Here is a 26713-nt window from a genome sequence, read left to right on the forward strand (position 1 = left end):
TACAGTGCAGATATTGTATACATATACTTGTCAAAATGTTTCTCATATCAACGGTATATTTTCTTATGCAAATAAAACTAATTTAGAACTAAAACGTTGTTGTATATGCGAGTCTAAATAAAGATTCAAAGTGCTTACAAAACTGTTCAAACAAAGAACCGAATCTTACGCAAAATCAAATTAGCACCTTTCGCGACGGTTCGAGTCAACCACTTAATTAGGGCCTTCATTTGTGGTGTTTGAATAATCTGGAAACCCCACTCGATCAGAGAAGGGTCCGGTGAGGTTAGAATTCCTCCACCGAGTTCCCTTTGTGTGCCAAGAAACATCATCTCTTGTCTAATACTAATTGATCTAGTCTGACAAATTATTCAGTAATGATCAGGCGAGAATCAAATAGGTGGCACTGCTTAATGACGAACCTGCAATCAACGACCATTGTCTAATTAAATTCGATAGTTAGTTGAAATGACATTTCACCTAAACCTGATATATAAAAGGAGCAATTGAACAATCTTTGCTGCAGCTAAATGAAAAATACGTCGAGAATACTGTAATTTATATTATTATTTATATTTCAGAACAATTTAAATTATGCAATTTGCATAAAAAGATCCACGGGATCATGCAGCATCACTTATTTTACAAATACTGAAAAAACGGAGCAAGAATTTCAAATATTAAACTATGATGCAGGTAAATATGTGTATATCTATACTAGAATTTTATTTGCAAAGCTCTCACTAAAAGCTCGTTTTATTCTCAGCTTTATATCTTAAATCTTAAAACAGATTATAATAATTTAATAAAAAGCATCGTCTTAAACATAACAAATATGTATGAAAGTCTAATTGATTGGTGTTTCAATTGAGTTTATTAATTTCCAACTTGTATTTACGTTTCATTTTTTAAGTATTAACAAACATTTTGTTGAGAACGAAACAAAATGGCACACTTAGGATCATTACATTATTAATACAATTAAGTGATAATGTAGTATATTGCTCATTCGAGATTAATTAAAAGCGACGAGTATAGGCAAATAATCCGACGCCGTGATTAACGAGCGGTTCTCGCGAATTAATTTACTAAAGTGAAAATAATATTAATTAAGTATTTTTTTATCGAAAGATGTTAAGTAGCATTTTGGGAATATGTTTTGCATAAAAAAGTTTAATTAAATAACCTTAACGTTGAATTTATATATTATCGTATTATATGCGAATATTTTTATAATCGCGTCTCGTATGCTCTTGAATATAAATCACGTCAGCTTATGATTTACATTAACTCAATTTCAAAGTTTACTTAGTAAACTTTTTCGAGCTCCGTGTCCCCGGTAGATTTACGTTTTCGCTGTCACATGTGATATATGTATATATTTGTATTGCTTCAGCCACACGGTATTTACAAATTTCATATTGAAAACGTGATGTGAATTAATCATAAGGCTTATTAAACGCGTATTATGTTATTCTTAAGAATAACGAATGTTGATGGAATAAAAATCCTTTGTGTGCAATTAATGAACTGTGTTACTTCGATAAAATCAATAATACATAATGTTCCATAAAAATAAATAAAACGATCATATGTCTTAGTGCGATTTTCATCTCCAACATTTTAACTTATGATGCTGACTATAGTAACGTAAATAATTCTTAGAAAATAAAACCATATGTTATTATATTGATATATAATCATAGAACTGTTTTTTTTATATAATATATATTTTTGTGGTACACTCCATATTCTTCGCAAAAATTGGATTATTTCCAACTCCATTGTTGTCTCTTTTTTTATTTCTTTTCTTTGTTTGATAGATGGCGTACCCTTAATTCCACCGAAACAGGCAGGGGCAGAAATATTTAATTGCCCCGATGACTTCATTATAGTTAACGGCATAAGATTGTGCGGAGAGAGGCTGAACGATGCTAGCGTGATTGAAGACTTTACTCTAAACGCACCTGTGACAGGTAAATTGATTATTAAAATATATTAACTTAGAAGCGTCGTAAATATTTGAAGAAATTGTGTTGTCCATCAACAATATCCCTTTTTATGATAGGGATTTAGCAGATCACAGAGGATCTCAGCCGGAAAATTTACTCGTATAATATAATGAAGTATAGCAGATACAATATACATATTATTAATGTGAATATATTATATAATTCTTGAGAAGCTAGTGTAATGCTTGCACTACACTCTCTGGAAGTTGTCCAAACTGAAGTTCAATTGAAATCGGCGGAGGTCGCCGACTTCCGAGTGGCGACCACACTGCCACAAATTTCATATGACGTCCGCACGGCGGCTGCTGGCATATTTGCGCGCGATCGAAAAATATGCCAAATAATCGCAATTTTTAAATTGTCATATTATTAAAATTACGCTACTGATAATTATAAAAGTTTGTGTGGACACTCACCAATACAATATCAGTGAAAACTTTTCGGTCGTAAATATTCAATTTACGCAAAATCTTTGTCGGCTTTTGCAAAATGCCGTAAGGCATAAAAATGATACTTTAAAATACGAACCCCACATCTGTGACTATCATAGAATTTGTCGCCATCAATTCTAAATAAGAATTCGTTATGGTGTGACATTTATATAAACCGATCTAAAAAAATACATAAGGATATTCGAAATGATTTTTTTTAACTAAATCAAGTACCACTAATTATTTTTTAATTATTTAATTTTATATGAAAAAATATAATAACGATATCTGTTACAAGAATATACTATCAAAAATATAATTAATCCCTTTTGGTGCCCTAAAATATTCAAAGATGTCAGTAAGAGTATGTTGAAGTCCCCGATAAGCTTGACCACGTGACCACGATGCAACTCTCTACATGCGTGTTAACCATAGGACGCCTACGCGCATACTAAAATTGCACCGAGTTACTCGTTCTATCTCAGTTTGCAAAACACCATATCATTATCTCTCTCACTCTCGTCATTTAACACGCGAAAGGGCGAAAAAGTAAGTATCTCATCGCTCGCGCTCGAAAGAGCAACTCCGACTTCGGTCCGTTTGCCGACAACGTTCGGAAGCGTTCGAAGTTAGCCAAGTCGACTGAATTACCCCCACTTTACCTCCCGTTCTCGGTAACCTCGGACAACTTCCGAGAGATTTTAGAGCGGGCAGTACCGAGCTCGACCGAAGTAACCCGCTATATTCTCCGTCCTTGGCCGACTTCCAGAGAGTGAAGTGTAGGCATAAAAGTTTTTGACATTAATAGATTGTAATAAGTAGTTAGAAAAATAATTGCGGTTTTGCTATTTATTTTATTAAAAATTGAATTTCATTGTGTTTGTGTTAATATCATTTTAAAGTACAATTTTAGTTCTGTATTTTACTAACATGAACCAAGAATTGATTTTTATATGAGTTTAAATATGGTAGTAAAGCAGTAGAAACTGCTTCTAAGCTAAATAATGCTTTTGGTGTGAGTATTGTTAATAACGTACAGTGCAATACTAAACCTAAGAAATTCGTTCTTAGGACGATAGTTTTGGTGTTCGTTTTTAGTTTGTAACGATCAACTTAAAGCATTAGTTCAATCTGAACTATGCATATAAACCTTTAACGTGCTGTACATAATTTAACGATCGAATATTGTTACAATTTCAACAAACGATCGAACATTTTTTTCAATTTTTATTATTATATATAAATAATAATATATTTTATATTAATATTTTTACAGAAAATTTTGTTCCCCCAGAAGGAGATCCATCGCGACTAAATTTCCAAGGATTAAACTCCCACGCGCTGTTGTTTGCGCGCGCTTCTAAATGTGTAAAAACTCATGGCCTACCTGTATTATATATACTACATAAAAATTACAATATTTTAAACAGTTATAACTATAGCTTTGTAATTAAAAATAAACGCGTGTATCGATCGGGCGTCGCACTATTTGTTGATTAAAACAATATTTAATTTATTAGATATGGATAATAATTTAGGTATTTTCACACCAAATTTATTCACAATAGTTTTTTACAATTTATTACAAAAAACAAACAATAACTAGAACACTCAAAATAGTCTGATGAGGGTTCAAAAACCGAAACCCAACTCCAATTCGTAGAATCCTTTATAATGGTATTCTGGTTTCTTAAAAATTAATTTATTATACTAACAACCTACCGATAACAAAGCAACAAAGAATCTTGAATAAAAGTGTTGGTAATTAATAGTTAACTTATTTATACAATATATACTATTCATTTAATATTTTTTCTGATTGGTGACATCTCTAGATTTAGAAATGTTACTTAATCAAAGCATATGCTTAATAAAACTAATTTATAATACGTATAAATAAATAAACAATTAAAAAAACAATGTTCACAACACATTCTAGCTGTTTATTATATAATACTGTAAATAAAAGTACATTAAATAAATTTTATAAATATATTAAAAACTCAATTCAATTTTGCATTTCTATTTCTATTTATATTTTTCATTTATGATTCGATATTTTATATCAGATATATAAAAAAATATTTCGCGTAAAAAAATATTAAATCAATGAAGAATTAAGACGAAATAATGTTTATTTTGTATCTGGTTTCAGAATTAAGCGCAGGACCAATTTCTATGATCTTCAGGACAAATGGAAATGTGACGGGAAGAGGTTTCCGTTTATATTATAAGCAAAATCCTTGTGCTTTATCTAAATCGCTCAAATAAATAAACACAGAGCACTCTCTATTTATTGGAATCGAGAAGCACGCAAATTTAATCGAATTCCTTATTTATGAAATGAAAATACATATTTATAATGATATATAATAAGTATATTTATTTTGTTGTATTATTAATTAAATAGTTTAGTATAATGTTATGGATTAATAAATTTTAATATCACTTGAAATTGTAGAGTTATAAAAAAAGCATTTTAATTGGCAATAATGTTTTTAATTCCTGCAATTTCCATAATAAAGTACGGCAAGATCTGAAAGTAAAATATATAATAGTAAAACGTGTCAATTACGGTCAAGTAATATGCTAAAAAATACTTACTTTGTAGTCCACATCGTCTGCTACACGTCAAGCGTCCAATGTTTACATATGTGATCATGTTTGTACCGCAAACTGGATTATATTCTGGAGTTATGTTGCATCCTTGGATGCAGGCGTCGTCAACAGTTCCCGGGAGACCTGGATTTGGACTTAATGTAGTTGTCTCAGCTGTTGGTCTGTAATGAACATTCATTGATATTCATTCATTATTTAAAAACATTTATCAACTAGCTCGGGGTTGACATATTTAATAATGCCGTTTATATATGTATAAGTATGATGAAAAATGCGCGTGTTAATTGTCAGACATAACAAACGGGTAATTTATAATAAGCGTGTATTGCCTTTCTCCTTAAAGAAGATATTTGGCGTATGTAAGTCGAATCAAGGATTTATGGATGATACAAACGTTTTTAACAGGGCAGTTTGATTCACAAACTATAACGTAGAATATGACTTAATAGTCTGATGGAGCATATATGTGCTAATTTTAATTTTAAAAAAAAATACAGATCTTTTAATGCTAGATATTGATAAAGCTTTCGACGCTGTATGGCATGATGGTTTGATTCACAAACTCTAAAAATATAAAACCCTGAATATTTGCAACATCTAATTCGCAAATACCCGAGAAGTAAAAGCTATGTTGTTTTTTTAAATAATGAACACTCAATACTGTGTATAATTAATGCTAAAAGGCAATTTTTTTCACAGATCTGTATGAAATAAAAAAAGCAACTTTTTACTTTACCATTACATGTTTAAAATATTATCTGTTGGTTGGATAAATAAAAGACTAGCGAAACTCGATGTCGTCGATGCAAAAAGTATCCATAATTTACATTTTATGAAGTCACTGCATTTTATATCAATAAAGTGACATTAACAAAATAAATTTAATAAAAATCAGATGGATTAAAAAACCAAACAGTGTCAGCATCTTAAAATAAGAGCAGTTATTTAATTTATTTTGAAACACTTTCTAAACAAAGCCACGTAAATTGCAGAAAATATTTTATTTAAATTGTTATTTTAATACATAACTATGAGAGTAGATTGTAAAATTTCAAAAAAAAGAAACTAAATTTCGGTATATTTGCTACTTTATTTTCAGTTGACATCGATACATTGCTTGCGAACTTGTAGATTAAAAATGACTTTTATATATTTATAACTGCATAATTAATAAAGGCTTGCTATCATAGCGACCCCTAGACCAGAATTTATTAAAAAAAAAGGTGACAAGGTGACAAAAAAACAAACATTTTATCATATGCTTGCTCGGTGGGAAGTAACTTTAATAATACTATTTTTTTAATAGATTGTAACTCATTCAAAATAAAGCTACATATATAACTATAATATAATACACTATTTTATACTTTGCGAATTTGTAGAAACGCTGGAATAAATGTATTATATTTAATGGAAAACTACTTAGAATATCGTGCAACACGTTCGTATAGAGGCAAACATAATAATCATATTTTAAGATCGTTTTTAAATCTAAGACACGTCCGCTCGCTCTTAAATTTACAAGAATTGGGTATATTTTTTTTAAGTACATACATTATTATTTGAGTTGTATTTTAGCATTTTTATTAAATTGTATTTAACATAATTACGTAGTATAAAAATATTTTTTAATCAAAATTCAAAACAAAGTTACGAAAGAAGTCAGTTGTCGGTATTTTGTAATTAAAAATAGATACAGCTAAGTGTGATGTGTTTTTTGTTTATATCAAAATATTATCAAAATAACTTTTTTACGTAAAGGTTAAGGTCAAAAAATCGGAACAAGTTATATCTGTTTATTATTATCTTGAATGACCTTACAGAGGTTAGTTAGTTACTCATATGTTTTTATTGAGTTTCACAATTTTTTTTATTATATTATCTTATTTATAGTTTACATTTAAGCAATGTTTATTATGAATGTATAAATATTAGTAATATTACTATTTCAACATTCAGAAAAAGATGTTATAAAAAGTATTTTTTAATTAAAGGTCATTACACCACCATACACTAAAATTGAAGGATAAATATTATTTATTAATATTAGGGAATTAATTTCATTCAACACAGTAAACTATTTTTTTCAATTGATTTTAAAAAATTTAAAAATAAAATTAATATTAGCTAAATATAAAAAACATGAATAAAATTATATTCAATTTAATTTTTTTTCTTTTTTTTAAATTCAAAAATACACACATTATCATAAACAACATTAATAAAGCTATTTATATTTTTATTAAATATTTTTTAAAACAAATTCGCTTAGATAAAACATTAAACATAATTAAAAGAAAAATTAGTTTCTTAACATTGTAAATAAAAAAAAATTTAAGTACAACATCTAAGTTAATGACAACTATGAACTAAGTTTTTAAGCTTTTGAATTTAATTTAAATTAGATTTTTTTCAACACATTGCTAATTAAATTACTTTACTATATTTTTTTAAGCAAAACAACAATTTTTATTATAAAAATGCTCTAAAAATATATTTTTTAGATAAATTTAGCCAAGAATTTAAACAAAAAATTAGATAATATTTAAAAAAATATAATTCAATAATCAATTGTGTATTTAAATTCAGTGAGAATGCTATGAAAGGTTATGAATAGTGATCATAGAGAGGATAGGAAAATATATGTTATATATCTTAAAATATAATTAATACTATTTAGTGTATTTATTATTTATTTCAACCACCACACACACACAAGTTAATAAAAAAATACACAAATATGTTAATAAAATATATTAAGATAGATTTAAAAATAAGTTTATTCCATAACATAAATTTATTAAATAATACAAAAAGTGCGTCAAAGTAGTGAATAGAAAATAATGAAAGGATTCTGCATAAAATCTTACTCTTCAGGTGCAGCTGGGCGTGGGCAGTTTCCTTGTCTTAGGAAAGTTAAATCTGAAAAAATATATGAAAATATAGCTTGAATGTATGCTTATATATATATAAATTATAGTAGTATATAATGTATACGATTTGCCTTTAAAACTTGTACCTAAAATATGTTTTATTTTGCATTACATAAAATACAACCAAAATTCCTTGAATTTACTTAATAAACATGTCTTTTCTTATGAATTAAGCGCATGTCTTAACAGACTTGTTTGTCTTTCATTTAAAAATGTATTGTACCATTTATGACACAAAGGACCAAAATATTACATAGACGTTGAACGATAATATATATTATATGCATAATTTATTATGTAGCTGGAAACTAGGTGAGCGATAATTTAACTATTAGTTCATCGGTTCGATCAAAGTTGCATAGAGCATTTAACTGAATTAAATTTATTACAAGCTACAATACTTACACGAACAATACTAAGAGTATTTCAACTGCTGCTATTCATCGAAAATTGCCTTCAATTTAAGTAAAATTAAATCTTAAAATGTTACATCGTAACCTTATTTATATAAGTTACAAAACTGAAATCGCTGCCAGCGAATAGGCTTCATCAACAGAAATTTAATGTAGTACATATTATTTTTAACAAAACCTCTGTTTGTTGCTGAAAGAATTTCAATTACGCGCTATGTTTTGTCCTCCCACCGACCACGGGTTTTATTTTTTTTTGCCACCCAAGTATTTTATTTATTTACTTTTTAAGAAAAGAAAAACACGTGGGAGATATACTTATATAAACAGAAATATACATAATTCTTAAAAATAAGGTCAAAGTTTTATAATTAATTTTATAAATATTTATTGATTCTATAAATTAATTTTCTGAATAACGGTGAATTTAAATTATATAAATTACATTGCATCGCATGCGCCGATGCTGTTAACGTACATTAAACTGAATAAATAAAGCTTAACTTATTATTCATGACATGTCCACGTACGAAAATTGCCCTTTGCGGGATAAAGTCATTGTTATGCATAGTATAGTAGATGCAAAGTAAATAAAAATAGACAAAATCACTGTTGATAAAAATAAAAATACAGTTTTGTTTAAATAACTAAATAAAATATTAAATGCTATTTTTTTAAATATAATGTAAACCATTAATCTTATCTCATATCTAACCACAAACGGAAGGTGAAAATAAGTGAGGATGTGGATTAAATATAAGTCACTTTTAATCAATTTATTTATCGTTTATAAAACCGCAAATTTGATTTAAAAATAACAGATAATATAAATAATATTAATGAGATCAATATGTATAATATGAATAATTAAATAAATAATAACTACTTTTCACACCGACCAGATGACTCCATAATACTGCTACTTTGTGAGATAAATGCCCTATGCTGATGACATGCATATGTCATAGACTTGTAACCCAGAAGCCACGGGTTTGAGCCACGGCAGTAAATTCGAATTTTTATTTATAAAAATGCGCAGATGTTAAAAACCTGTGACATCTATTGATTATAAATTATAATACATATAATAATTTATGTATTATATATTTTATACATGTGTATATATATATAATACATATAAGCTGAAGTAGCTTATTATCAGATTTTTTTAATACCAAATATGTATGACATAGCTCTATATTAATACATTATTATGATATTTATTTGTGAGATTAGAAAAAAATAGGTAAAGCTAAATATACTATATGATTAAAAAAAATATAAATATTTATATACACGCTTAGCTCTTATATATTATATCAGTGATACATTTTCAAAGAAACGCTCTATAAACTATTTTTTTATTTCTTCCGCAAACGAATGAATTTATAAAATCGCCAAAATTATAAGTATTGTGAGAACAGGCGATTATAATGTAATTATTGACGTCCTAATTGAGCTGTGAGGTATAAAACCAAAATATGAGAAAAATAAAATATATAGTACAGCTAAAAATCATTTATTCTTTGACTCACGAACTGTGAGGTATTAATTTTACTATACGAATCTGAAGATCTATTACTAGTCAATCGAAAAGTAGTTAGGCCTCGCCTATTGGCCCTGAGAATCAGCAGATATCTGGTCTTGACATCAGCTGAGATGCCGACGCCAACGATTGCGTCCTGACACGACATCGACGTAACTTATATTCTCTCCTAAGAAAAACAACGCTTCTCTCTGAGAATTTGGCATTGGAACGAGAAAAGTTCTAACAGTAAATTTGACAAGCCACAGTAAAATGCACACATCGGCTTTTCAAAGCTTATATACAACTAATGTGACGCATCTTTTCGGTTGATCAGAATACTCAATACAGCTGCAACGAAATTATTAAGGGACTACCCTTACTGATGATAATAATAAAATAAGCGAAATAACTAGAGACCTTGGTCTCGGGAAGTATTCTTAGATAATATAAATACGCTATTTGTAACAATATGTCTCAATGGAAAAGTAAATCTTAAAGCTCAAGGAAATGTTATAATTACATACATGTAGCTTTAGTTCCATTTCTAAGTAAGTACATGTGTATAACTAATAAGGTTATTCACTGTAAATTTATTTTACAATTATATAATAAAGTTTTAGCACGTATAGAGCTCGCATACGATCGGATCAAATGACCTTTGTGTCTCGCGCACAATGTCTGTTTGAGTTTTCGAGAGTACCTATATTTGGCAACCGCTGGTATGACACTTACTAGGCAGGCCGCATCGCCTGGCGCACTCCAACCGACCCATGTTTGTGTATGTAACCATGTTTGATCCGCAGACAGGGTTGTATTCGGGAGTTTTCAGGCAGTTTTGTTCGCATACGATATTCGAAGTTGTAGCCTCGGGTTGATTGCCAGGCCTGACAGTCGTCCTAGTTGTTCTGGGAAAAGGCAAACAAAACATGATTACAGAAAAAGTTCAGGTAAATATACGATTCATACACATGTACATATAAGCATACACATGCATGCATACAAATGCAAGTGCTACTCAAGCATAAGCCAAAGAGATTCTAAGAATTGTCAAGAGATAATTACGTAGGTCGTTGCTGTGATTGGGTCGGTCTGTTAGGCCTGGGAGTCGGTCTTTGGTTTTGTGGTCTGGCCCATGGTGGTGTTTCGCCGCCAAATCTCTCTTCATCAGTACTAGGAAATGCTACTTGTCTAATTCTGCGTGGAGTCTGGCTGGATAATGATATTTGGTATAGAACAAAGACTGAAAAATAAACGATTGTATATATCAGATGTAAATATTTTAGGTCAGAAAAATATGAACAAATTTCAAATGGAGATTTCTTATTATGAACATTGCAATTGAAACGGCAGCCCCTAGAAAAGTATACAATTATTATATTTGTTTATAATTGATGTTATTAAAAGAACACGAGAGCTCATATAAATATTCTACCTTGATTTTTCACAATAATTCCTTTTTAAAGTGTATGAAGATAGTACAGTAGTATATTCACGGTTATAAAGGTCTAATAGCAAGCAATATTATATAGTTTTTTTTAATTGTTCACTTTTTTGGGTCAACTTGTACATATGTATATACTAGAAGTGTAATATACATGCATTATCTGAAAGGATTTAGCTGTCAAACGAGAGTGATAGAGGTGTATTGGATTTATATATGTACATGTATGTAAGCTGGCGTAAAAATGGCAAAAAAATTAAGTCGAGGAAAATGTGAAAGATGTATATTCGTTTTTTAGGATATAAGAATTCTGTAATATTGTATTACATTTCAATATAAATAAAATAATATAAAGAATATTTTTTTTACATGTTATTGATATATTATGAAATAACATTGCTTATTCAAAAGGCAAATTCTATGAGTCGTTCAAATGGCATTTTTATCGAAATTGGGTTAAGCATGCAGTATATGTACCTACATATAAAAAATATAGCTTATTAACCGATGTTTCGGAGAAACTGGTGTATACATTTAAAAACTTAGCTTAGATGAAAAATGAGAAAGTTTGTACAATATTTTTAATATTTTATTTTCCTTTAAAAAAATACAATAATTAAGAGGGTCGATTTTTTACCATAATCTTGATTGAAACAAAACTGAAAAAGGTGTAAGGAAGAAAAATATAATTTTCCCTGCAGATGATACTACAATATGATAATTAAAAACTTTTACGAATTTTTGACTCAAAGAATACTGCGAGAGATGAATTGTATTTAAAGCTCAATTCCACTGGTATTTTAAATTTAATGCGACTATATATAATAAAAATTGTTCTAAAGGAGAACCTCATTACAAATCCAATGTTGGAGAATTTAAGTTTTAGGAAATTAATATTTATTATATATATTAAAAATAAAAATACATTTATGTAAATATATAATCGGTATATTGTAGATTTATTAATAATAAAATCTCATAAATATTTCTTTGAATTTTTAGAAAAAAAATGTAGAAAACGAATGATTTAGTTTATACTTTCACGTATAAATTAGGTAATTATGTTACTGTTTTATTTTTTATACAATATTTTACTTCACACAACTTATATAAAAAAATACGTAAAAGAAGATAAATACTTGATCTGAGATGCAAAACTTCATTAGTTTGGCAGCAAAGCGAGACAATTTAAACCCTAGTAAATTACTTATTAACAATATATACACATATGAAAATTATTAGTAGAACGCATAAATTCCAAAAACGGCTCTGAAACGAGCTACTAAGAAAATAAATAGAAGAGATCTGAATATAAAAATTATATTAAATTATGGCTGAAAGGTTATATTTATTATTGGGTGTAAGTATAAAATTACACAGGTCAAAATTATACATGATAAATTACACAAAGAAAAAATTACACACGCAATAAGTTCCAGTAATATGTTAAACCCTTTTTGAGTGCATATAAATTAACAAAAATAGAACTGAAATTGTACTCTTTTTTCATAAGTTTTGAATATTGATAATAGAATAGATTTAAAAATAAACTTATTATACAATAAAGTTATTTGCATTGGTATATAACACTTAATGTTATATAAAAATATTTATATTAAATTTATTCTACATATTTAGCCGTTAAAAAACTAAGTTATCAATTAAAATTTACCTTTATTTCAAACTCAATTGTATTTTTATTTATATTTTTTTAAGTAAATTTTATTTTATTTATAAGAAAGTATACATTAAATACCTTTTAAAAACATATTTTTTTATTTATGATATTTTATATATCATTTATATAATAAATTTAAAAAAATACACTTTACATGCTTAGAGGATGTAAAATTATTGCAATGTAATTTATTTTTGCGTAATTTTTGCTGTATTATATCTCGTAAACTTATTATTGGCTTATGTCAATGTTGATAGAGTATTTTAGTACTTGAATAATGTTTTATAGTACAAAACAAAGCATCCGACGAAATATCGAATTTTAGAGACCCATGCCAAAAATGTTAATTTGCTGTCATTAGCAAAAGAATTCGGCCCAAAATTGAAGGACCGTATTTTAAATATAATCCAGTAAAAAAATTTACTAAAAGTTTTAGAAATCAATATTATTCTTATAGGAAAATCACATATTTTATTAAATAAAATAAAAAAATTACACTTTGCATCCCTTTTTAAAACATTTTGTAAATAATTGGTACAGCAGTAAAAGTCTGCATTATTAAAAACATTTTAGAGATATTAGCTTAAGTTGGCTAGAAATATTTAAAAAAAATGAATTATCGGTATTTTATTATAAATAAAAAAATTCGGGTTTCTTCTAGTTCATATCAAGCCCTTATTAAAATATTAGCTAACATATTTTAAGTAGCTTTAAAATATATTTAAAACTTTAATCTCTTATACTCGTAATCGAATATTTTTATAAATCATTACAACTGACTATAATATAATTTTTTACTAAAAAATAAAAAGCGTTTCAATGTAAAGCTAAAAGTATTATTTTTAATTTTTTTCCTTTTAATAAAATTGCCTAGTTTTACATCTTTATTTGGAAGTGAAATTAAAAATGACTAATATAATTACCAAGATTAAAAAAATGTAATAAGAGGTCATTTAATAATAATATGACATTTGCTTTTATATTTATTTTATGATTACAATATGATAGAACTATAAATTTTATTATATGGTATACGAATAAACACAGGGTTATCGCTTCTTATTATTATCATTCGTGTGGAATATTACCAAATATGTTACTATACTAAATAATATTATACGTATGATGACATTATATTACATACTATTAAATTAAATAAATGTTGTATAAATCTTGTAACATTACTAAGCAAATTAAAACAAAAATATACTATGAAATTAAGTAATTCACTAAATTACACTCACATAATAAAGCAAAAACTGCAATGCTTTTGGCCATGGTGAATTTCTTGGTCGGTAGACGTGCGAACGAGCACTCCGTCTTCTGTCACGGTCAATAATGACAAGTACTGTTTGCCGTCTGGTCAGTAAACCAGTTTGTTTATGTTTGTCTGTCTTTATTGCAAAATCGAGAAATTCCCATTTGATTAAGTCCCCCACACATGTTCACCATAAATGCACAACTCATGTTTTAATTTAAATAATTAATTCAACAAAGCGCTAACGTTGAAAATAATAATCTATAACACAATAAATATTTTTTAATAAAAAGTGATGTAAGTGATTATTTATTGAGCGCTCAAATTTTGTTCTGAATCTGCAAGACTTTTACAATGGATTGGAAAATTGCATGCAGTTATTGGTTAAATTAATATCTCTGTGTTTTAATTCTTTCTTTGACATAAATAATTCGCGGAATATGGACATGCATATATGGTTTTTTTGTGTGTATTATTTTTTCAACGTTACATTTTTTATTCATAAATTTCGCGTTATGTAGCAAATATAAAGTTATATTCGAGGATATTTTCCATATTTATATTTACTATAAAAAATCCGTAGATTTTTGCACACGAAAATTGATTCAGAGCAGCGCATTCCAATATGTTATTTTAATTACAATTATTATATATGCATTAATATTATTAGGTTGCTAGGATAATAATTATTGCTGTTCGTTTTTTTAATCAAATTCAAATATATTAACTTAGTTAATAATGGTTAGCAAATTAAGAACTAAATTTATTAAAAAAGCAAATTTATTAGTTCAACTAAATTAACTCAAAACTAAAAGCAAATTTATTAATTCAATACAGATTATTGTTAATTAAATTCAAGTTTATTTATTCCAGTGTGGTGTAAAATTACGGATTTTTAGACTTGATAGACTTAGACAACATATTCAGTAGCTTGGTTGTTGAAGAAGTTGTCTAAATGTTTAAATTTAAATATGTTGCGATCATTTTATAGCCCAACTCAATAAGATATTAAATATTATACATAGTATTGTAAAATTACCATATAACGTGCGCTTAACATACATAATAAAATTATTAAGCAATTTTTTTAGCTATATTTTTCATTAAAGCATTTTTTTAAATATATTAAAAAGTTGTGTATATGGCATATACATATTTCCCATATGTTACATATTCAGAAGTTTACCTTTCTTTATAAATGTTTATTATTCGTTAATTAAATAAATAATTAATATATAATAAAACTTCAATAAGAAAAATGTAAATCATAATAATAAAATTATTTTATAATAAATCATTTCGAACGTGTGTCTATTGCATTATACTGATAAATGTACTTACATACATATGTATGTATTTATATTGAAAACATATCTCGGGTATTTCTATAACTTGGATTTACCCGTATTTATCCTCGTTCAAAATAATTCACAATAATTACATAAATGTACAATTTTAATTATATTAAAGGGTATATTTTAATAGCAGTTTAAAACGTTCCTTTTGAAAGAGTAAACCGGTTTTAATGAAAAATATGTTAATATTACTCATTTAGTTTTTGCAAAGAGAATATCATACAGTATCCGTCAAAAAGAGAAGTGATATTATATGTTAAAATTTCGAAAAATTGTATTTATTAAATAGAGAAAGATCTCACAGAATTATAAATAGCCATACACTTCCGAAAACTTTACTGTTTTTGGATTCGGAACACACAATTTTTCATAGTGACTTTTTAAAAATTGAAAATGAACTACCAATTTTCTTCTACATCATTAGAAAGTGATAGTATTGTTGGAACGAAACCAAAGAAAACTGACTTCCAACTTAACCGTGATTTTATTTTTTAAATGTAATTAATTGTATTTTAAAATATGTATATTTTTATGTAAATTTTCTGTAAACATATTTTTTATGTATATAAATTTATATCTATTATATGTATATAATTTGTATCACTTATATTAACAAAAATATTTTATTAATTTTTGTATTGTTTTTAATTGCATTTTTTAAATAATATATCATACGTGTAAAAGTTTACGATCTCTTCTAAACTCTCCAAACTATGCCGATACGCAGTAGTTTCCCGTTAATAACCGTTATTGCAGCGCAGGTAGAAACAAAAACAACACACAATCGTATTTTGTGTACATATACAAATGAAGTAATTTAATTATAACAATAAAAATGAATTTGCTCGATTGATTTCCGAGATCTCGGTAATGAATTCTGTTGTTTCAATAAAAAAAAGCAAAATATAAGCATTTAAATATATAACAAGACGGCCGACAGCAACGTTACATACACGATAAAATCTTAAAAAATAAGTGTATTTAGTAAACACCTTTTGGAATGAGAATCTGTATCGAAATGAAATTAAGAAAAAAATTCTTTAAAACAAGTTTATTATCAATTTTATCTGACCGCTATACAAACATTAATTAAAAAGAATTTTTCATAAAAAGCTTAAATACTATGTTTTGAACAGTTAAACTTTATTTTTTTCTTTTTAAAATCATGTAATTTTTTTGCAAAATATTAGCAAATTAAAAAAAAAGACAAATGAGGACAACATTTTTGGGGAGGACGGTCACCATACCTAAACCATGACAGTTTAAAAAAGTTCCAAAATGCTATTCTTAGTATTTTTTTATTTTATTTAAAATCTGGTCACGTTTTAGATTTTTCAACTAGATTTTGAAAATATTAAAAGACACTAAAGATAATAAGGCTATATAGAAAATTATTTTTCAATACTTTTTTGCGGCTTTTGTTCAAATATCATCTCTGAAATATTTTTGAGGAAGAGAAATTGTTATGGGAGCTCAAACAAGGTAATTTTAGATTTTTTTGTTCAAGGAGGACAAAGAAGGGCGAAAGGAGAGCAAAAGGAGAGAAACATTTTAAAAGACAATCCTCCACAATGAAAGACGTCTGGTCACCCTTACCTTACCGTAACCTCAAATAATATTTTACTAATATTGTAGTAAAAGTCTAGATTAAATATTTAGAAAAACATATGTTTTAAATAATTTAAACATATTGTTTATATAAATAATTACTTAAAACTTTAAGTCAATGTCAAAGTTGTCAAATGCTGTCAGTTTGACGTCTGTTTGGTCTAAACGCCATTAATACGTTCCATGTACAAAAGTATTAAAAATAAGAATTTTAATTTCAAAATCATTTTAAAATACTTTTAATATTATTTATATAAATATGTGTTATTTTTATTAAATTAAAAAATAAAACACATTACTTTAAATGGGATTAATTAAAACAATTATATTTTGTAAAGTAATTTTTACATTTTGCTTTATATTTATAGATCATGATTACTCTAAATTAAGAAAGTCTCACTCCTTGTCCACCAGCACATTCGCCTTGGCTAACTACAGCAAGATCTGCAATAAACATTAAATTTAATATAAATATTATTGAAAAATACCCCCCCCCCTCCCAATAAATTAACTTACTTGTGCCCTTTTCGCAGTTATAATTTTCCAAAACGCAACCACTTCCGAATGACATTGGTTTGGCCTTTGATCCCTTTTCCCCTGCGCAAACTGGGGAATATTTAATAGAGTCGCAACTTTTAGAGCATAGCTTCTTGCGGGCAGCTTCCTTTTTAGCTTCTTTAAGATCCTTTGCAGGAGAAGCTAAAGTAACCACCACACAAGCGGTAACTGTAAAAAATAATTGCTATAATTACATTGTCTAATTAAAAAGTGCGATAACTTGAACGATATGTTAATTATTAACATGTTCTTTCGCATTTGGGTTATCATGGGTTATTTAAAATGTTTAAAAAGAGATAAACTAAATGCTTATATATGTTTAAAACTATGTATTTAAAAATATCGTATACTATCGTTAATAATTACAACATTCTGCCAGAGATGTCTCCAAATAATAAAAAAAAAATTACTAGGATGTTTTATGTTTTGTGTGTACTATGCATCATTTCAGAAAAAAATAATATAAATTAAAGTACTTAAAAAATATTATATATTAATAAACGAATATCTGTTTACATACAATTTGCGTCTATAAAAAATAAAGAGACTGTTCACTGATTTCACCTTGAAAGTTATACACCGTGAAGATCAAATGACAATGTAGCTCCAAGCATAATTTATTAAATATGCTCTTTTTATTATAAAACTGATTTGCTAATTAAAATTTAAAATAAATCGAGTATATTATGAATATATGTAAATATTTTATTTTTGCATTTAATTTATTATTGTTATAAATAAGTGATTTTATAGAAATTAAATAACATAAAATAATATATAAAATGTTGTGCAAAATATGAAGGTTAATACTCACTCAAAACAACCAAAAATATTGTCTTCATGTTGGAATAACAATCTGTATAACGTTCTAACGACAAATGATCTCAATGATGCACAGTTTGACCTTTTATACGTGTGATGTAAACGATCGCTGGAGCAGAAGCGGACAAGCAAGAAAATATAAAAAAAATCAAGCTAATTGTTGTTGTGTTGGCGATTGTATCCATGTATGTAAGTGATTCCGAGTATAATATTTGACTCATCAGAAAGCTGATTTTATTTATATGTAATAACTAGTTATACAATGTTTTAAGTATATTTATTATATTATATAAAAATATATTATTAAAATTATTTATTTACATTTTTACCCTCAGGCTGTAACTGTAAAATAATTGGTTCTCTATATCTAGGTAATTTCTCAAATATGCGAAAGTGAGTAATATAAAATGTTAACCTTCTTATCAATTCTTATTAATGATGTATGATAAATTTCACTAACATTATGTACACTATTCATTATTACTTTCTTATCTACACATATATATAAGTGGCGTTGAATATCAAACCTGTCTAAGTAACTAATGGTCCAGATGAGAATCCTGCAAATGTATCCATTTAATAATTAAACTAAGAATATGTATTTGAAATGATTAATATTTATTTTATTACGCTGTGTAAACAGTTTTAATCTGAAGTGAGTGTAACTTATTATTAAATTAATTTTGTTAGGTTAAAAAACTAAACGCAATTTTATTCGATTTTTTAGTTTAATAAATAAGTGATAAATTTAACCAAAATAATTAAGTTACTACCAAATACATTAATATATTGCTTTCAAAGAGTTCAATCAAATGCATTAAAACATTTTTGTCAAAATAAGATATATATAATATAATAGTATTCATTAAATAAGAAATTTACGTTTACTGCTCAAGTTCAGGTTATCTTAAATATCTATTTTATAATATTATATTTAAATATAAATGCACTACTTTGTAAGACATTTCACTTATTTTAACTAGTTTGTGCGTGTAAAAATATTGAAAACCAATATATTACATTCAGTGACAGTAACATGGTCACACAAAAATTATTGGCGCAGCGAGAAAAGGGATGGCTCAAAAATATGGTTTTCCAGAAATGCTCTACTATAAAATCACGCGATAACGGGTGATCTGAGCGCAGGATCAATATAATATAGGCAATGGGCCCATCAGTAGCACTCCTCCTTTGACAACATACACTTGAATATGTAGAACCAGTAAAGGAAAAATATGTTGACTTCATTCTCCTATATACATATGTTAAATCACGCAGTAAATATGTTACATTTGTTTTTTATGTCGAAAATGATTTCTATGTAAGAAAAAATGATATTGTATTTCATGAATCTGAAGATATGAATTTATTTACATTATACTGGAAAACGTGGTAGGATTATGTGAAGTTATGGCATTAATACCGTTCATAAAAATATTGGTAGCTATTTGTAACGAAATTTAGTCTATTCAATTTCAGAAGTTGATCCAGTTAGTCCATTCTTCCTGAATAGTTGAACAGGACATTACAGAAGAGTGAACTATAGTTTTGGATTTTATTAAATATTTTGACAACAATTGAAAAAAATTGCTAAAAAGTTACATTTATTTAGGAAGATGTTGTCCTATATATTGCCATTACAAGGTAGGTGTATTAAGCGCAAGGGCACAGAGTCGCATCAAGTTTAAATTACAAAGATTATATATTTTATCACATTACACAACAGTTGATATACCGATTGTAAAAAAAAATGTGTGATTAATTTATATTTAGTTTTATATATTCGTGCTGTGACTCTGCGTCGTGTAATCGTTCCGAAGCTCGAGTTAACTCTTGGCGACTTGATGTGATGGCATGACCGAACCAAATCCAACGATCGAAGTGGAGACTTCAGCACTTCAATATCGCTGTCAGCTCTTAACAGGTTGATTTGACATATCATATATTTCCAAATTGGAACTGAAGTGAGGAGTAATAAGGGATTTAGTTAGCTGTTTATATACTGAAAGAGAAATAATGTATATTTTGGCCAGGGGTGGGGAACCTTTTCTATGCCAAGGGCCACTTGGATATTTATAAAATCATCTGCGGGCCATTTAAAATTCTCAACTAAAATAAAAGGGCTGTTATTTTTTATCGATGGCAAATATTCCACAGTCTCTCGTAGAAAAGGAAAAAACGCACCTAGGCATGAGCTTCTGGTCATGCATGAAGTGTTAATAGTCAAGGATAATTAAAAAAATATATCATTCAATAATTAAATATCATTGTTTAACATAAAACATATTTTTGTAAATTCGTAGATTTATTGAATTTTGAGTCCTATCTGCAGCGGACCAACCCAAATGAGCTTGCGGGGCCGTATACGGCCTGATATTACCCACCTATGCTTTAGGCGATACTAAAATTTTGTTGATACTTATAAGACTTGTGTGCATTGCATTGAATGTTTTCATAAAACATGCAACAAATTATTGTAGGTTTCTGTTACTGTGAAATGGGCAGCTATCTTAAAATAGTGATTATCCTTTAGCAGCACCTTATATAATTATAGAAATGAAAGAATAGTAACTCTCCGGTCTGCCCTTTTCTTTACCAATCATGGATGATTTGGTTGGCACTGAAATTCAATCTTAATTATTAGTATTTATATATGCATTGTATTATGCTAAATGTTTGCGTAAAACAGAGGAGTGGGTTTCGATATCTGCTAAGGGAAACAGTTTTTTTGTTTTGGCGAATCATTAACAAGGGCATTCTAAAATTATTTTAACCATGTCAGTCCACAATAAATTTTGTTTTGAATGGTCCGTACAAATATCGTTTTTAGACTTAGTTGTGGCTGCATATTTTTATAAGTTTGTTTTATACAAATACTCTGATGAGCTACCTAAGCTACGATTTAGCTTGATTTGCCACTTTTATCTAAGATTTAGTCTACAAGTAACTGAGGGTCCGTATAAGGTTCGAACCTCCAAATTTTAGTTTAACGGAAAAATCTCATACCACTGTTTCATTATGCATATTTAGTTTTTATAATTGATTTGAGAGCATAACACACAAAATAATATTTAAACACTCTTAAACAGAGAACCAGAAAACTATCGATGACGATTTTTGCTTTCCTTTGTTTGGATCACATAGTTTTACTAAATCCAGCTGCATGAAATGAAACATCTACAAGTTCCAATGTGAAATTCAAAGCTTTGGCACTAATACGACAAATTAATTTCACTTTATAAAGGCTCTTCATAATTTTGGATGAATGAGTCATACAAATTTCATTGATTTTGGATATTAAAAAAGTGTAATACTTATTTTCAGTTATACATGTAAATATTCTTATATATTTCATGCGTACACAAAAAATGATTTATAAACAATTGTTACATCATATTTGTTATTATTCAAAAAAATCTTTCACTGATGGTATAATATAAATAAATGTTTAATACATCTGTAAAGTCAACAATGACACATTTAAACCAATAACAGTGTGACAAATACATTATTTCCCACTCACCTTGATTTAAAAACATTTTTTGAAAATCATCATTGCGAGATCGCCATGAAACTTGATTAGCATCATAGGAATGAATTGTAAAAAAAGTATAACAAAGCGTAGAACCGGTTTGATTCATAAAAAGTCGTCTGTTTTAGATGGAGTGGGTACTGATATAATTATAATATGGAGCTCTGAAACGGTACACGTATCAACTTAATTGAAGCAGATTGGATGAGAATGAACAAATTGTTAGCCTTATGGACAGTCATAAACACATCCATTGCTTGATAGGATTTAATGGTGCGTTAGCAATAAAATGATTGTGTATTCAGGAAACAAAATGAAAAAAAGAACAATGTAATAATGTTCAGTGTAGCGAACACATCGGCATTGTAAATAAGTGGAAAAAATAGTACCAATTTGTCATTTTTTATTATCGTATAACATGTTGAAAAGGAATACTAAACCATCGAATTTTGGCTATGATAGTTTTATACAGTATTGCAGACAAAACACTGACATACATATGTACATCATTAAAATACTGGTTTCATCTGTTATCGAATGACTTTCTAATAAAAAAAAATTTAATAATAAAAATATTTATTAATCCTAAGTTTAAAATAATACAATTCATATAAATTATGCTTTAGTCTTTTTGCCTTTTTTTGTACCTTTACCCTTTTTAGCAAGTTTATTATGTTTTGTTTTGAATTGCTTTCTTTTTATGGCAAAACTCTTTTTAGGTTTAGCTTCAACTTGCGGTTTCTGCTTCTTTTTAATTTTTAACTTGATCTTCTTGACTTTTTTTACAAATTGCTTCTTATTTTCTGCTTCCTGATCCTTTCTCTGATCGTCTGTAAAAATAAAAATGATTTTGATCAATTGTTTCAAATGTGGAAAAAAACTACTCATTGAAAAATAATATAGATATTTAAAACTTTATTAAGTATCAGTAAATAGCCTGAAATCTAAATTGCAATCTTTCATTTTCACATTACTTACGGATTTATAGTTTAATATCATTTGGCTCTACTACTAATCTCTCAGACTAACAAATTATTCATAAAACATATCTTGGAAAATAATCGTACACATCAACTTTTTTTGAATAAATAAATAAATTAATAATTAAGATATTCATCGATGGTACTCATAAAAATGAAGTAGTAAACTTGAAACAATCAATACCTTCAATAACTTCCATGGCCTTCTCCATTACATCATCTTGTTGGAATAAACTAAAGTTATCTATCTCCGGATAAGCAGTCTCAGGTTTTGACGCTTCATATTCAGCTTTTTGTTGTATTTTATTAATATACTTAATCGACGATTTCTTAGACAATGATTGTCGATAACGAGATGGTGTTATATAGTCCTCATTTTCCCATAAAGTGGTTCCTCCGAACGATCCAGAAAATATTTTAACCTGAATTAATAATAAAATATATACATTAACAAAAAAAAAATAATAACTGAAAAATGATTAGAAATGTATCCAGGTCTACTATCAAACCCTGCCGACAATATTCAAAGGCAGTGCTAGCGAATTCCTCGAATTTAATCTAGCATCAACAGATAGGAGTATCATATCAATTATTTGATATAAACTCAATAGATTTGTTGTGCGTTATTTATTATAACAAATCTTACCGGATTTAAGACAAATCTTGGACCGATCTCTGCTAAAGCTCCGTCTTCTGTGAGTATCTGATAGTTCCTAAACCATATTCTGTTGTCTATATATGTGAAAGAGTAGACATGATCGAAGAACGGTTGACTTCTAGGGTGATGTTTTGGAACGCCGAAAATCTGCGACAATAGTTGTTTCATCAAAGATAAATGCGGTATATTTTTAAAGCTCGGATCGAAGGATAACAACGGCCGTGATCCAGTCAGGCAGTTTCCGGTGAACTTTAATTCTCCCATTGTATATACTGAAATCAATACATCACAGATAATTAAATAAGGAATTTGAGAATGTCACAAAAATAAATGTTTCCAGGTCTACTATCAAACCCTGCCGACAATATTTAAAGGCAGTGCTAGCGAATTCCTTGAATTTAATTTTGCATTAACATTTTGAGTGATATACTATTTTTTGGATATATACTCATTCGAATTGTTGTGCATTATTTATTCACATGATTTATTTGATATTTATAATACTTACAATTTTCGACTAAAAATTTAGCTGACGGTCCATCGGGCACGTTTGAAAACCATACGTATAAATCTTGCTTCTTACGACCCTCGAACATCATTGCTTTGTTGCAATTCTTCATTTCACACATTTCGTTCACAACAAATAAGTTTTTGTTTCTCTCCATCTTCGATTCTGGTTTGTGATGTGGCATTAATCTTTTGATGTCTTCCATCAAGTGTCGATGACGATGATTTATTCCACGTGATGAGAATACTAAAACGCGTTGTCTGTTGATCCATTTGTCCTGGAAATAAATAATTTCTTTATCAGTTAAAATTTTTGAAATTATAATATGTAATATTATGCAATAAATAACTATTAAAAGTTATATAAATGATAAAACAACTTTCAGATTTAGATATTATGACGAGTGCAATGCAAGTGGGTTGTTAGTAAAAAATAAATAAATAAGTGTTTTCTTTGTCATGTGCTAAAACAAAGTTATACATAATATTAAAGATTCGATATGGTATGTTAGTTTATTTACTATCTATAAAGATCTTAACGCTTAAAGGAATATTTCGGAGGTTAAATAATAATCAATCAATCAGATTTTTCTAAAAATACAAAGCAGAACACATTTCTAGTAATTTCAATAAAAAAACACATGTCTTTCAATGATTGATGCAAAAAATTCCTTGATATGGTTTAGAACTACAGATTAATATATGAACCATTAACATATATGCTTCTTCATATATACTTCATTGCTTCCATAATGAACTATTGGCACCGTGTAGAATTCCAGCTGGAGTTTCTTAGAGAAGAATAGTTTTTAAAAATAGCCCATTAAAAATCTGGCATAAATACGATCTGTTTTAAGATTTTGACCATGTGAAATAAAAAAATAGTTCATTATTTGACAAAAAATATATAACTAAAACTATATTGGTTTTTATTACAATTAATCGTATACAGAAAAAATAATATAGAAGAGCTTTGTGTAGTGTGAACTGTGATCTAACGGAGAGAAATGAAATCAGTCATAAAAATAACCCGTATAAATACGTTACCCCGACGTCAATCACCAGTCAACAAAAAATGTAATTTTACGTGTTCCGCAAACAATGTGTTATTACTATTATATAAAACACTATAGCACAAGCATTTCCAGTGTATTAGAAATGAATAATTGGATAAACAGAACAAAGTTCTTCGAAGAGTGTCAAAAAGTTAATTTCTTCCTGCAAAAAACACAGTCATTATGGTGAAAAACTCCTATGGCTTCGTAAGTATCCCTGGTATTTAAGATAAGACTAATACTTTTTAAATTGTATTATTTAAAATAAATAAATTATATTTCTATGGGTTATTTACATGTATATAGAAAACCATAATTCATGTACTAGTAGTAGCAACATGTGTAACCATTATGAGCTTATAAATCATTTGAAATAGCAGTCTATTTTATCAAAAATATATTGATTAAATATCCATACAGTAAATTCATACCAATTAGACTGAGATGCTTATTCAATAATCTATCTTCAAAGTAATAAACAAACAAATCAAGCATGTGCCAAAATTTTAGGTTAGATTCCAAACAAGTACAAAAACAAGTGTTCAAACTAATATTATCGTTATACCGATGTATCCAATCGTTGAAGACTTGATTTCACGTGGTTATTATTACATTTAAGTGTATAAAATGTTTACCTGTTTTGGAGGGGGGTCGTCTGAAGAACGCGCCGCTGGTGGAAGCACCACAGGTTTCTCTACAGGAGCTGGAGCTTTCTTTTTGTTTTTCTTAATTTTGGGTTTAATCATCTTGGGTTTACCCATTTTTGACGATTTTATTTGTGTCTATAATGTCCACAAATACTGAATCGCCGGTCGATGGTGAGGTTAACCCGCTACTGGCGTGTCAAAACCACGCGGATGTTTGCCAGAATGCCGTAAGTGCTGCCAGTAGTAATAAATAAAAAATAAATAAAAAAATTGGAACAAGAAAAACAGTTAGGTGTTTAATTTATTTACCTTAGAGGAATGTATTATTATTATTAAAACATATTTTCTGCTATAATGGTAATAAATTTATAAATTATAAAAAGGGGAATATTAATGAATATTTCATTAACACTTAACAAAAAATCTATACAAATCCGTGAGCAAAGTTGTTTTTAATGAATTTAGATATGAGTTTTTTATACATAAATTTACCCTGTTACTTCATAAAATATAATGAACATGTTGATTTATGTAAAGCTAAAGTTTTTTATTTTTTATAAAAGTAAGAATATGTTTCGAACATTTAGTGTAAATTGTAAAAAATGCTCTGCCATACAAGTCGGTGATTTACTCGCGCACTCCATACAATTCTATGATAACGATGACAGCGCCACCGTGGCG

The 26713-nt window shown here is 27.8% G+C and overlaps 5 protein-coding genes across 5 annotated transcripts in view; 2 read left to right on the forward strand and 3 right to left on the reverse strand.

Annotated features, from left to right (window-relative positions):
• Nucleotides 1-4737, forward strand: part of LOC148231080 (uncharacterized) — a 185317-nt gene extending 180580 nt beyond the window's left edge. Inside the window, exons 6-8 of the mRNA XM_088195860.1 lie at nt 582-696; nt 1824-1976; nt 4599-4737. Of these exons, the coding sequence (XP_088051986.1) occupies nt 582-696; nt 1824-1976; nt 4599-4714 (384 nt within the window). The 3' untranslated portion in view covers nt 4715-4737. The remainder of the gene's footprint in view (nt 1-581; nt 697-1823; nt 1977-4598) is intronic.
• Nucleotides 1-26713, forward strand: part of LOC148231082 (junctional adhesion molecule 2A-like) — a 314013-nt gene that overhangs the window by 161076 nt on the left and 126224 nt on the right. The gene's annotated exons all lie outside the window — the stretch shown is intronic.
• Nucleotides 4800-14456, reverse strand: LOC148231085 (serine protease inhibitor dipetalogastin-like). Its single transcript, XM_088195868.1, has 6 exons — nt 14297-14456; nt 10996-11173; nt 10666-10838; nt 7933-7984; nt 5048-5223; nt 4800-4979 (listed from the first exon to the last, which is right to left on the reverse strand). The coding sequence occupies exons 1-6, from the start codon at nt 14328-14330 to the stop codon at nt 4942-4944; spliced, it is 651 nt and encodes a 216-aa protein (XP_088051994.1). The 5' UTR covers nt 14331-14456; the 3' UTR covers nt 4800-4941.
• Nucleotides 17573-18805, reverse strand: LOC148231086 (uncharacterized). The gene is made up of 3 exons (XM_088195869.1): nt 18646-18805; nt 17790-17999; nt 17573-17717 (listed from the first exon to the last, which is right to left on the reverse strand). The coding sequence occupies exons 1-3, from the start codon at nt 18671-18673 to the stop codon at nt 17659-17661; spliced, it is 297 nt and encodes a 98-aa protein (XP_088051995.1). The 5' UTR covers nt 18674-18805; the 3' UTR covers nt 17573-17658.
• Nucleotides 22745-26713, reverse strand: part of LOC148231087 (ribosome biogenesis protein BRX1 homolog) — a 224610-nt gene continuing 220641 nt past the window's right edge. Inside the window, exons 3-7 of the mRNA XM_088195861.1 lie at nt 26021-26266; nt 24332-24608; nt 23812-24095; nt 23350-23587; nt 22745-23015 (exon numbers count right to left, since the gene is read on the reverse strand). Coding sequence (XP_088051987.1) covers nt 22801-23015; nt 23350-23587; nt 23812-24095; nt 24332-24608; nt 26021-26146 — 1140 coding nt within the window. The 5' untranslated portion in view covers nt 26147-26266 and the 3' untranslated portion in view covers nt 22745-22800. The remainder of the gene's footprint in view (nt 23016-23349; nt 23588-23811; nt 24096-24331; nt 24609-26020; nt 26267-26713) is intronic.

The sequence above is a fragment of the Plectrocnemia conspersa genome, unplaced genomic scaffold (assembly GCF_051122295.1).
Source record: "Plectrocnemia conspersa isolate PC_06_02 unplaced genomic scaffold, ASM5112229v1 ptg000010l, whole genome shotgun sequence".
Classification (NCBI taxonomy): domain Eukaryota; kingdom Metazoa; phylum Arthropoda; class Insecta; order Trichoptera; family Polycentropodidae; genus Plectrocnemia; species Plectrocnemia conspersa.